Source organism: Triticum urartu, chromosome 1A (genome assembly GCF_056163025.1).
Source record: "Triticum urartu cultivar PI428250 chromosome 1A, HENAU_Tu73, whole genome shotgun sequence".
NCBI classification, from domain to species: Eukaryota; Viridiplantae; Streptophyta; class Magnoliopsida; order Poales; family Poaceae; genus Triticum; species Triticum urartu.
The window spans coordinates 555,028,782-555,042,358 of record NC_141873.1 but is presented as its reverse complement, the minus strand read 5'-3'; the positions used below and the strand labels follow the sequence as shown (position 1 = coordinate 555,042,358).

Sequence of the window (13,577 nt, the reverse complement as noted above, 5' to 3'; positions counted from 1 at the left end):
ATGGTAATATCAATGCCACTAACTCTTTCTTTCTTGGGAAACATTATTATTTGCATTTTTATTTCATTTTCTTTCTTCTAGAAGGGTAATACAAATGCCACCAATTCATTCTTCCTTCGAAAACTTCATTATTTACATTTTGTAGTTTTTGATTCCATTTTTCCTTTTTAAATGGTAATACCAATGCCACCAATTCATTCTTTCCTAGAAAACTTCATTATTTTGATTATTTATTTCATTTCATTTCCTTTCTTTTTAAAGGGTAACACCAATGCCACCAATTTATTCCTTCTTAGGAAACTTTCTTTTCTTAAAAAGCCCCCATTATATGCTTCTTCTTGCATATTAAAAAGTAGCGCAATTGTTTGTAAATTCGGTGCAAAATTTTCATTGTTTGTTTTAATTGTTTATTTTCTTTCTTATTAAAGGTAATACCAATGCCACTAATTCATTCTTCCCTAGAAAACTTCATTTTTCTGGTTTTTATTTTTGATTTTTTAGTATTAGTATGGGGGAGAAGAAGAAGGCGGTTGGGCCTTTGAATATTTGCTCAGGTGGTGGAGTCGAATTGACCAAACGCTCACAAAAAATTAGGCGCCTATCAAATAATAGCCCCCATAACATGGATATATACTTACTCAATTTTTTGTGCAATGCACATGCGATTTATACCATTGTTTGAAAATTGCATTACTATATGCTTATTTTTGTATATTATGAACAATGCAATTTACTATGCCAATCTTGTGTATTTTTCTGTCTTGTTTTATGTGTTTTTACATTTTCTTTCTTCTTCTAGGTAATAGCAATGTCCTTAATTCATTCTTTCTTAGAAAAAAAATATTTTTGTTTTTAGTTTTGTATTAGCTTTGGCTTTAGTTTTTTCTTAATGATTATGGTCAACTGGGTTCAATCTCAACTGAAAGTATGTACTAGTAATCTTCCTATATATACTTACGTATTATCTCATACCATGCAGCAATCAGTGCTACTGCTGGATCTAACCCTGTCTATCATCTTATACACACATAGTACAACTCATCATAGCATAGCTTGCTTATGAAACAGTGTGATATTAAAGAATTCAGCTACCGGCGATCTACCATTAGCACCCGTAGTACTTGAACGCAGCTGTACTATTTAGTTGGTCAAAGGGCTGCATGCATGCACCGGTGATCCACTACCACCCAAGAGAATTTTGGCTAGTACATAATCGACCGAAACAAGTTTCAGGTCAGTCGACTGCCTGTAGCCAATCCCGACAAGTTACTACTGCAACCCATAGCAACACATCATTTTATTTTTCTTGAACAAAGACTTAAGAAGAGCCCGACTTTGAATTAAAAAAGCCATCAACCGGCCAGGGATTACACAAAGCCACCAATACAACCAACTGGGAACAGAAAAGAAACAACAAACTGCAGGTACACGATGATGTCGAAGCAGTTTACAAGCACCAAAGACTACACGCCCTATAGAAGTAAACAGAATAAGCACTAGCTTGTAGTCGACGGAGTCCTCCAAGTGAACTATAATCAGTAGGACAAACAGAGGGGAACTTCGGGCGGGGCCATTGCCCAACGTCGATGAACCGAGCCCTCATCTACCCTGGAAGGTGCACATCGAAACCCTGCCACTCCTCTCCAAATCTGGAGGGGACCCCTGCCCCTCGCCTTGGCTCAAAAGGCGCCGGACCGCCGGAAGATGAAATTGCCCTCCCTAGAGCAAGGAAAGGGCATGATGCTGGGCACCAAGGGAGATACGCAGCTCGACACGCCGCTGCACGAAGGGTACCAGATGAGATTCCACACTGCAGCCCACTGATACAAGCACGAAGAGGAAAAACTGCACAAGGGAGCTGTCACTGAACAAACAAACAGCAAGGAGAAAATGGAGCATCCATAACTGGAATCAAATCAACCCGCGGAATCAGCTCCGTGACCTTGCAACCGCATCTGGTTGCTGCCAACACAAAGGAGAGGATCCCTATCCCCTCCCTGCCCAAGGCAAAGACGTTGAGCAAGCAAGCACAGATCGGCCAATGACCAATCGAGAGGACAACGGACCAACACTAATTCAGAGACAAAAGCACCATGCTCCAAATCCCTTGCCGAAGACGCAACAACCCAGCCACCACCGCCCAGCACCACAGCACTCTCCCACCTTGCCCAAGCCGGCACCTTCAAGAAGGAGGCGGCGCACGCCGCGCCGTTGTCGACCTGTCTCAGCAAGACATGGGATTTTTCCTGGGCATGGAGCGGGAGGGAGAGGGCACGAATCTCGACGGCGCCTCCGAGGAGGGGAACGGCACCGGCTGGTGTCACCGCCGTCGTGGCTAGAGCACACCAGCCAAGGATTTCTCCCGATCCGGTCCGCACCTCCAGGCAGCCCGACAACGGATCCGGCGGCCAGAGGCCACCGACGACCAGATCCAGTGGGGCAAAGTGCTGCATGGGGGAGGGAGACTTCCTTCAGATCCAGCCGCGAGCGAGGAGGGCGCAACACCCGATGCGACCGGAGACAGCTCCCGCCGTCCCTCGCCACCCTCGCGGCCGAGGAAAACGGAGGGCCACCACCTGCGGCGCCGCTTGCAGAAGAGACAGCGCCGCCTCGCCACCCGAGGCCGCCGCCTCGGCGTCTGGAGTCCTCCGGTCGGGAGCAGCAGATCCTCGCCGCCGCCGTCCTTGATGACCCCGCGGACGGCGCCGGAGGTCTCCTCGGGCGGCGGCGAGGGGGGAGGGGGGAGGCGGGAGGGAAGGTTCGACGGCTAGGGTTCGTCGCCACCCGAGTCGCCCCAAGCGGAGCGACGCGGGGGCCGGGCCAAGAAGAGGAGCTTCCCAACCTATAGTTCATAGCAACACATCATCTAGAGAAGACCAGAATGTAGTCATTTCTCATCGGATTTTTCTACAGCAACTCCAACGATGCCCTCCCTCCATGTGTGGCCTCTCCAATCAAATTCCTCCATGCATCTAACTCAGAGACACTGCGACATCTAATCAGTCCGGTTTCAGCTCTTGGAACAGGCTTTCGCCCCGCTTTATATATAAAGTAGACCAAACAAAGTACATGGTCGAACGATACAAACAAAGTACATCATGCTTTTTTTCTGTCCAATACATATGTTCCTGAATGGTTTGCATATGTATTACATGTATCATTCAATCATGTACTCTGTTTGGTGCGCATATGTCTACTGCTCCAAATAGGATCATAGGCGGACGCATCCCCAACGTTCGCAGCCGTCCGCATGGTTGGAAATAATCTAATCATTTATCGTTGGTGCTTTTAGTTATTACGATGCTAATACAAATCACGGGCGTCATGGACGCGTACGCCTCCATTTTCTAGCTCAAAAGTCCAAACTAGCCAACATATATTATCCAGAAGGCTAGAAGCGTAGCTGTGATTGAGCATGGAGCAGAGAGACGAAAGGACCACCTTCTCCTGTTTGCTTGATCGGAATCTATATATTCACATTTATAGAATAGCTCAAGTGCATACGGAAATCCAAGAACAATGTTTCTTTATCTCGTCTTTCTAGCTAATTGAACAGGATACACCACCCAACACATGACAGACGGCAGACACCCTGCACATACGGTTGCAAGCATGTGATATATAGTAGCTATTACTAGCGACATTATTCAGTCACATCGGGACATCAAAGAAAGCATCGGGACACAGTTTGAAAAGTAGTCCACGGAGCTGAACTGATTGCTCCCTCTCTTGCAAGTTGTTGATATATTGCAGTTGGGGTCCATCCATCCATCCATCCAAAATTCTATCATATTCCTACCCTGCCCAAGGAATACTTAGGTAAAACATGCAACCTCGAGAATGTATGCATGCATGCATGTTAGTAAAACGTATGATCAAGTAAGAACTTGGCCTATAAATGCAGCTCACGTATCATCACAGTGCTCACTCATCAGCCTCTTAGGAACATGGCTTCTTCTTCCTCCTCCTCGTCCCCAATCGCCCTCGCCACCTTGGCCGTGCTGCTAGCGGCCGTCTACCTCCTCCACGCCGGCGGGGCGGCGGCGGCGGAGCTGTGCGTGGACTACTACGACGACACGTGCCCGGGCGCGTACAAGATCGTGCAGCGTGTCCTGGTGCAGGCGCAAAGGTCGGACCCGCGCATCTTCGCCAGCCTGATGCGCCTCCACTTCCACGACTGCTTCGTGCAGGGCTGCGACGCCTCGCTGCTGCTGGACACCTTCGACGGCATGGAGACGGAGAAGGACGCGACTCCCAACAAGGGCTCAGCGCGCGGCTACAACGTCGTTGACGCCGCCAAGGCCGCCCTGGAGGCCGCCTGCCCCGGCGTCGTCTCCTGCGCTGACATCCTCGCCCTCGCCGCCGAGATCTCGGTCGAGCTGGTACGTACGTCCCGATCGACCTAGTTAAGTCAAGTACTACAGTGATCCAGCTACCCAGTCTCAGGTAGCTAGCTAGCGTTCCAAGCGCATGCATGATCCGACGAGTCGTGTGACTTGTGTACGTCTGTCGGTGCACAGACAATTAAAAGACACATGCATGCAACTATATAGGCAAGCAAATGAACTGGCTAGGCTGCTGATTTGGCATATACTATTGTGTATGCAGTCCGGAGGACCCGGGTGGGGTGTGTTGCTGGGGAGGCTCGACGGCTTCACGTCCAACTTTCAGGAAGCCGGGAACTTACCAGGACCATTCGACGGCCTGCCGCTGCTGAAGCAAAAGTTCATGGACCTCGGGCTTGACAACACCGACCTCATCGCCCTCTCAGGTAACCAAACTCGCGCACAAAAATAACATCGAAAAGTAGTACCAGTATTATTAGATGTACGAAAATGCTATCCTTACGTTACAAAATCTTTATGTATTCCCTTCGTTCGGAATTACTTGTCGCAGAAATGAATGTATCTAGACGTATTTTAGTTTTAGATACATCCATATTCGAGACAAGTAATTTCAAACGGAGGGAGTACTAGCTAGTGTGTTCCCATGTGTAACCTCTTCATTGAATTTAGCTAACTGCCACAAAATGAACCAGTGTGTTAAACTTTTTGTAGAAGGTGTACGTAAGAATAGCATTGCTTTTAGATTTGTACTCAGGATTTATAAATCGAGATTGAGTTGTTATATATATGGACTATGGTCATGCATGCATAGTCTCACGTCCAATATTAACTTTGTCTGCTTGGTTTAATGTTTAGGAGCCCACACTTTCGACAGTGTGCAATGCCAGTTCGTCACGGACCGGCTGTACAACTTCAGCGGGACGAACAGGCCCGACCCAACCCTCAACCCGGCTTACCGGGCCTTCTTGTCACAGAGATGCCCAAGGAATGGCATTGGATTGTCCCTGAATGACTTCGACCCAACGACTCCCGACAGGTTCGACAAGAACTACTTTACCAACCTCGAGGTGAACCGCGGTTTCCTCCAGTCAGACCAAGAACTCAAGTCAGACCCCGGTGCGGCGGGGACGACGGCACCCATCGTCGACCCGTTTGCAGGCAGCCAAGACGCCTTCTTCAAGGCCTTCGCGCAGTCAATGATCAAGATGGGGAATCTCGGGCCGATAACGAACCCCTCACAGGGAGAAGTACGAAACCGTTGCGCGTTTGTCAATCAGGATTAGAGGGGAGACCATGTGTCATGTGGATACACTCTACAAGTGCGGCATGTGATGTGCATGTGCTCATGGACATAAGGATGAATAATGAATTCGTCTCTTATTGTCCAGCGCAATAATTGGTATGTGTGTCAACCAATGTAAACGTTTCATGCATGCTAGCTATGCTTGCGTGTTCTCCGATGTCGAATGAAACTCAAATTTTATTTGCATGTCCTTTCGTGTGCATGGATCATCAAACAGTTGAAAAAGTTGTTAATTGCCGAGTGCCTGAGTCCGGTTCAATATGATGTGAAGCTTGGCGACCAAGTCGAGCCGGATGGTTTGTTTGGTCTCTCTTTCTGACATAGCTCCCAATTTCATTACATCAATGAAACTCCTTTTGACAGGATTTCATCAATGTAACTGATAACACGGTGTTGTGACTCAAACCGGTTTAGGTTTGGTCTCCTTACCTTATCTCATTTATGAGTTTGGCAATCATTTCATCGTTTCAAGCAGATTTAGTGTTAATACAACATCGACCATGCTGCCACGACGATGTGTGGATTTTAGGGATAATGATTAGTATTAGTAAGAAAAGAAAACACATTTTTGATGCGTGTTAACGGTGTCATTTGTATTGTTAACGAACAACTATAAATTTATTATGGGGGTATATTCGGTTTTCTATTTTTTGGACATTCAAAATACAATTAAGTTGATCCCGCTTGCCTTAGTTATATCTAGTATATGGCATGAACTCATAGCATGACCACATCGTTACCTTTGTCACAGTTGTAAATGTTTTAGTACAAACTATGAGATCTGATATGAAGTTAATGCTATTATTGTTTGCAGCAGGCAAATTATAGTGTTTGGCAAAAAAAAAACTACCACTTTAGGAATTTGCGCCCCACTGAACTAGCACTTTGAAAAGAATGACCAAAAATTATAATTTTTTTATTTTGTGACTAAAAACTACCACTTTTATACAACGGCCAGTTCAGACGATTTAAACATGTTTATGACATGTGAGACCCACACATGAGGGCTGATGTGGCGACAAAGTCAACTCTGCTTATTTTGATCGTTATTACATGTGAGGCCCACACATCAACATTAATCTTCTTCTTCTTTCTCCTCTCTCTCTCTGGCATTCCTTCAAACACCTCGTGTGCACATGCGAGCCACCTCCGCCAGCCTCTATTGCCGGTGCTCACTTCTCTCCCTGCCTCAATCCCGTCTGGATCGGGAGAGCCTGGCCAGTACGCGGCGGCGGCTGCACACACGACTGCGCACATGCTCGCGGCGGCGGCTGCGACGCACACAAGCTAGCATGCAAGCCAGCGCAGGGTACGTGAGGCTACAGCTGCATGCTAGCATGCCCACAACGCTGCATCGGCCGTCTAGCACGCCCGCGACACTGGCTTCGACCGCTGCCTTGCTGACACTTTCTTCGACTGCTGCCTCGCTGACGCCCAGCAGGCCTTCTCCGGCGTCCGCCCCTACCAGCTCGCGGACTCGTCCGCGTACCTCCACTCGGCCCTCCGAGGCTCCCTCCCTATCGTCCGCCGCTAGGTGCCATCACCGCCGTCGTGAGTCTACATAGACTCTGCACTGCGAGCTGTTGGGCTGGAAGGCGCTGGTTCTATTCGGGGATTTTGCAGCCGAGTTGCTCAGGGAGGTCGTGCTCGCCGACGCGGCCGAGGCGGCTCCAGCCACCGTTATTGCACCGTCGTGTCTAGTCCCTGACCAACGTCGGGGAGGTGCTGCGCCGGGGCGTCGCCATAGTGGATTCGGAGCTCAAGCCTAGATGCACATGAGATGTTCAAGAAAAATTCAAAGAGAGAGAGGATGAGGAGGAAGAAAATGATTGCTGCTGATGTGTGGGCCTCATCTGTAATAACGGTCAATTTAACGGAAAATAAACGGAGTTGACTTTGCCACCACATCAGCCTTGTCATGTGGGTTCCGTATGTCATAAATATTTTTAGATCATCTAAACTGGCCATTATTTGAAAGTGGTAGTTTTTAGTCATAAAATTTTAAAAATTTGGTAGTTTGTGGTCACTTTCTTAAAGGTGGTAAGTTCAGTGCAGGGGCGGAGCTTAGTTGGGGCAAACCTGGGCTATGGCCCGCCCAAAATTTTGACAAAAAAAGTTAATCTACTATATCTAAATAGCTAGTCCCTATTATTAGGAATTCTATTGCTTTTCTTTAAGCCACATCACCCAAATTAATTTAGCCGTTAGATATACTAGATCAGTCAATAATATCCGTCCGATCTACATACTGAGAGGTGTTCCACTGACCACATGTAGTAACTGACTCATGCATGCAAATACATGGAGTAACTGCCGCCTATGTGTGTTTTAATCAAGAAAAAAAAACTGACACATGCATGCAACTCATATAGCCTCATGCTCGAGTGCTCTATCGTGCATGCATATTTTATTTTATTTTCATCTATTTTTGAACTTATACATAGATATATGCATTTCTTTATTTATTTATTTGTAAAGTACCAATAAACAATTATATTATTATAAGAGAAATTGTAAAGACACTAGGTAGGTAGATTAGTTCGGCGCATTTTTTATTTTATACAAAATCCCGCCGCAACGCGCGGGGTATCATCTAGTACCTATAATTTTGTAGCTCGGCCTAGTAACCATACAACCTCTCTATTCAGACTACTACTCGTCCATGCAGCCTCACAACGAGCAGCGTCCAGTCGGCGGCTGAGACAACCAACAATCAAGGGGAGCCACTAGTTAACAAGCGCTTCTTCGGGAACCTCGCAACAATCAACACCATTTGGCGCGCTTTCAGCAATTCGCCACGTGTTTTGTTTTTTTCATTTTTTCCGCACGCGTTTTCGGCTATTTAAACGGTTTTTTAGTTTTTTCGACCTTTTGGTTTTCCATTGATCTTCCTTAGCTTTTGGACAAAAAAATCAAAAAAAAAATTCACGAAAAACGTGTTTTCTTTTTTTCCTTTCGCGAGAGTCACGGTTTTGCTTCCGCGAGAGGCACGGTTTTGCTTTCGCGAGAGTCACGGCTGTGCCTCTCGAAAACGGGAAAAAATGTGTTTCCTATTTTTTTTCCTTTCGCGAGAGTCACGGTTTTGCTTCCGCGAGAGGCACGTACGGTTGTGCTTTCGCGAGAGTCACGGCCGTGTCTCTCGAAAATGAAAAAAAATGCGTTTTCTGTTTTTTTTTCTTTCACGAGAGTTGCGGTTTTGCTTCCGCGAGAGGCACGGGTGTGCTTTCACGAGAGTCACAGCCGTGCCTCCTGAAAATGAAAAAAACGCATTTTCTGTTTTCTTTCCTTTCGCGAGAGTCACGGTTTTGCTTCCGCGAGAGGCACGGGTGAGCTTTCACGAGAGTCACGGCCGTGCCTCTTGGAAACAAAAAAACACGTTTTTTGTTTTTTTTTTCCTTTCACGAGAGTTAAGGTTTTTCTTCCGCGAGAGGCACGGGTGTGCTTTCGCGAGAATCACGCCCTCCTCGAAAACGAAAAAAACGCGTTTGTTTTTCCTTTCGCGATAGTCACAGTTTTGCTTCCGCGATAGGCACGGTTGTGATTTCGTGAGAGGCACGGGCGTGCCTCTTTCGGAAAGGGAAAACCGGTGCTCCCGGTTCGATTTTTTCGTACGGTTTTTTGCCGTTTTTTTTCGTGAAAAAACGTTTGTCAAAACCAATAACATGGGATTTAGTTTTGAAGATCTCGACGCGAAGAATCCAACGATGAAAGCGGTTTGAGATTTGGACGCATGTTTGAAAGATAAAACGTTTTGAATAAACGGATCTATGAAAAAGAGAAAATTTTCATGTTGCGACATGTGGCGCGAGTGATCTTTGCAACGAGCACTCCTCAACTACTGATTTCGGTCATCAAGCACTGCATCTCCAATTCCCTTGCAGTTACGAGTCTATACAACATAGTTAATCTAATTTCTCTCCCTAAATTCTGAGTTCGCTAACTCATGGCCTGATTTCTTCGCTCAACTATTCTTTACATACCGCAAATTGCAGCGGCGAGCTGCCTTTTATTATGTAATGGCATACTAATACTATCTCTGTTCCAAAATAAATATCTTAATCTCAGTATAACTTTGTACTAAATTTAATATAAAATTGAGACACTTATTTTAAAAGAGAAAGGAAAAACGTGGGAGGGGTGGGTGACGGATTTTTGATGGGTCAGTGCGGTCAGAAGCAGGTTTAGGATCGATATAGACTTTTATAAACCATTTTCACATTTGTCTGCGGTTTAAGGAAGAAATCGTATCCGCACCACTGCATAAACCGATACAAGTCGGCGTTGGATGGCTTTCACGGTCCATACAGTCCGATGCGAACACTTACGGGGCCGCTCGGAGATGCCCTAATACGAATCGAAACTCAGATCGTTTCGCGGGTCTCATTCCCTGGATCACTAGAGAACAGCTAGCGTATCACCGGTTTTGATCTTGTGGAGTGTGCGCTAGATATGGCGCCGAACGTGATCCTCGGGAATCGTTGATATACAGTAATATATAGATAGTTTCTAATTATATACATAGCTGCGTATGAATTAATCGGCGGCTCATGCAGTCTTTTCTCAGCACGGATCGTTGATATAAAAAATTAGAATTTATTCCCCTAAACAATAAAAGTATAGCCGCGTATGAAATCAATCGGCTCATGCTGCACGCTTTTCTCCACGTTTCTGATCTAATTATCGGACTGCTAGGTGGCACAGCCTCACAAGTGACATGATTCACATTCATTATTTTTTTTCCGGGGGGAACACATTCATTAATTTGTTTTTTAGTTTAGCAGCAAATGATTCTAAATTAATTATATTATCGCCTTCTTCCACGTCTGCATTTCGTGTATGCCAGAGACAAAGGCGGGATCTTCCGTGATCCGCCCTCACGTTCTTCCTTCCCAAGTTCCCATGCACCGCCCACGCGAGCGAGACGAGAGACCTATAAAAATGGCAGCCATCTCGCCGACTTAGCTCCACGGCTACCTACAGCAGCAAGCGCCATGGCAACGTTGCACATGTTCTTCCTTGTTACGACTACGATCCTCTTCGCCCTCGTCTTACTCCTCCGTTTCCGCCGTGTTCGGGGCGACGGCAGGCGCCTCCCGCCGGGCCCGCCGTCCCTGCTGCTGCTCTTCAGCGCGGCGTGGCTAGGGCTCACCAGCTCGCCGGCCGAGGCGGAGCCCCTGCTCCAACGCCTTGTCAGGCGGTACGGCGCCATCGTGTCGCTGCGAGTGGGGTCGCGGCTGGCCATCTTCGTCGCCGACCGACGCCTCGCACACACGGTGCTCGTCCAGCGCGGGGCAGCCCTGGCCGACCGCCCTAGCTTCGCGTCGGCCAGGATCCTCGGCGCGGACGACAATTACTCCGTCACCCGCGCCGGCTACGGGCCGGTGTGGCGCCTCCTGCGCCGCAACCTCGTCGCCGGGACGGTGCACCCGTCGCGCGCCCGCCGGTTCGCGCCCGCACGCTTCTGGGCGCGCAGCGTGCTCGTCGATAAGCTACGGCGCCTGGCCGACGACGGTGAGGCGCCTGCCCCGGTCACGCCCTCGTTCCAATACGCCGTGTTCTACCTCCTCTTGATCATGTGCTTCGGCGAGAGGCTTGACGAGAAGGTGGTGCGCGCCATCGCCGCCGCGCAGCACGAGCAGGTGCGATACATGTTCGGCAAGATGTCCGTCTTCGCCTTCCTCCCGTCGGTCGCCGAGCACCTCTTCCGCGGACGCGTCCGGAAAATGCTTTCCCTACGCCGGCGGCAGAAGGAGCTGTTCCTACCGCTGATCGACGCGCGTAGGGAATACAAGGACAAGAAACGCGGCGGCGAGCGCGAGCCAAGGCGGAGCAAATCGGGAACCACGTTGGAGCACTCGTACGTGGACACGCTGTTCGACGTCAGGCTCCCTGAGGAGGGCAACCGTCGACTCACTGATGACGAGATGGTCAACCTCTGCTCGGAGTTCCTCACCGCCGGGGCTGACACCACCTCCACCGCACTGCACTGGATCATGGCCGAGCTGGTGACAAACCAGGCCGTCCAGCAGAGGCTCTACGAGGAGATCAAAGCCAAGACAAAAGACGGCCATGAAGAGGTCTCTGAGGAAGACATTCAGAACATGCCTTACCTCAAGGCGGTGGTTCTTGAGGGCCTGCGGAAGCACCCGCCTGTGCACTTCGTGCTGCCGCACATGGCAGCGGAGGACGTGGAGGTCGGCGGCTACCTCGTCCCCAAGGGTGCCACGGTGAACTTCATGGTCGCCGAGATGGGCAGGGACGAACGGGAGTGGGAGAAGCCCATGGAGTTCATTCCGGAGCGGTTCTTGGAAGGCGAACAAGGGGTGGACATGACAGGCAGCACGGGGATCAGAATGATGCCGTTCGGCGTCGGCCGGAGGATCTGCGCCGGTCTGAACATTGCCGTGCTTCACCTGCTCTACTTGGTGGCCAACATGGTGAGAGAATTCGAGTGGAAGGAAGCGGCAGGCCACGAGGTCGACTTGGCGGAGAAGCTCGAGTTCATGGTTGTCATGAAGAAGGAGCTGCGCCCACGCCTTGTGCCCCGAAAGCCCAACATGCAAACTGAAGAACACTTGTAATTTTTATTAAGCAACCAGCCACCTCGTTTGATTTTCTTCATTAAAGAAACCGCGAAACATAGTTAACTACTCCCTCTGTACCATAATATAAGAACGTTTTTGATACTAATGTAGTGTTAAAAATGTTCTTATATTTTAGGACAGAGGGAGTAGATGATACCAATGCGTTGCGGGCTTGCGGCGGGAATATGTTACAATATATTTCACCAAGGTCTGGTTGTATGACAATTTGATTTAATAATTTATGAAAAAAATTAAACATATTATACATTGTATTGGATTATTGTATAGTTGAAAAATATTTATTGAATATATGCTGTCTAATAGTATAATGGATTTGTTTTCTCACGGATGCCTTTGATCAGGTGACATGTGTGAGTGGCTTATGTGTGCATGTTGAAATAAATAGGATTGGTGGAGATCAACTAATTATGAAAAATAATTCTCCTGCATGTCGTAGTGAGCCTTTGATGATGTAGCATGTGTGCATGTTAAGATAATAAAAATAGTAGGGATTAACTATTAAGTTACATAGGACACAACGGCTATGACACCGGCATCAAACTAAGTAGGTTTGCGAGCTACATACTCCCTCCTGTCCTTTTTACTCTGCGTATAAGAATTGTCTGAAGTCAAACTTTACAAAGTTTGACCATATTTATATGAAAAAATATCAATATCTACCATGTTAAAGTTATACAGTATGAAACTTTAAGTCATGACGCATCTGTTGGTATTAATTTCACGTTGTGAATGTTGATGTTTTTTTTATAAAGTTGGTCAAACTTTATAAGGCTTGACTTCAGACAAATCTTATATGCGAACTAAAAAGGACCGGAGGGAGTACTTGTACTTTTGCCTATAGTCTATAGCATAGTCAGTGAGTGCCCGACACACTTACTTCGCACCAAAGAGTACCCGACGAAAGAGGGACTTGTCCCAAAAGATAACCAACGGAAAATTCTTTTCGTTGAACAATGTTATAGAGACAACTCAAGGAGGGAACCGCAAGAATCTAGTCTAGATTTATTTTATTTTTAGTGTTAAAGTGAAGAGTGTGGTTTTTCCTTCACAGCCAGGGCAAATTCTTTCCTCCAAGCTTCGTCTACGAGTCCGTTGATTCACCCCCCTCTGCATGCCGCTCCAGCGTCCTGTGGCGGGAGAGGAATCTCGGTGCCTTCGCTCCGGCTAGTAGTTCGGGTTAGGCGTTTTTAGTCCTTGTATATGTGGCGCTCGGACGGATGGCAGCACTTCTTCTTCTAGTTGATCTTTAGGCCCAATCCTCCTCGAGTTCTTTCATCTGGACATGGTGGACGGACCTCTATTGTTGATTCCTACCATCTCCTT

The 13,577-nt window shown here is 47.6% G+C and overlaps 1 protein-coding gene and 1 pseudogene across 1 annotated transcript; both read left to right on the top strand.

The window, feature by feature from the left end:
• The first annotated feature begins 3,919 nt into the window (after nt 1-3,919).
• LOC125528808 (peroxidase E5) lies at nt 3,920-5,835 on the top strand. Its single transcript, XM_048693247.2, has 3 exons — nt 3,920-4,382; nt 4,609-4,771; nt 5,202-5,835. The coding sequence occupies exons 1-3, from the start codon at nt 3,948-3,950 to the stop codon at nt 5,627-5,629; spliced, it is 1,026 nt and encodes a 341-aa protein (XP_048549204.2). The 5' UTR covers nt 3,920-3,947; the 3' UTR covers nt 5,630-5,835.
• A 4,802-nt stretch (nt 5,836-10,637) lies between these two features.
• On the top strand, nt 10,638-12,535 carry LOC125528807 (cytochrome P450 89A2 pseudogene; annotated as a pseudogene).
• The last annotated feature ends 1,042 nt before the right edge of the window (nt 12,536-13,577 follow it).

Bases quoted from the DNA above. Each gene is read 5' to 3' on its own strand.
- LOC125528808 (XM_048693247.2), top strand. From the start codon at position 3,948: ATGGCTTCTTCTTCCTCCTCCTCGTCCCCAATCGCCCTCGCCACCTTG. The intron at 4,383-4,608 runs GTACGTACGTCC...TTGTGTATGCAG, and splicing joins CCGAGATCTCGGTCGAGCTG to TCCGGAGGACCCGGGTGGGG. The intron at 4,772-5,201 runs GTAACCAAACTC...TTTAATGTTTAG, and splicing joins CGACCTCATCGCCCTCTCAG to GAGCCCACACTTTCGACAGT.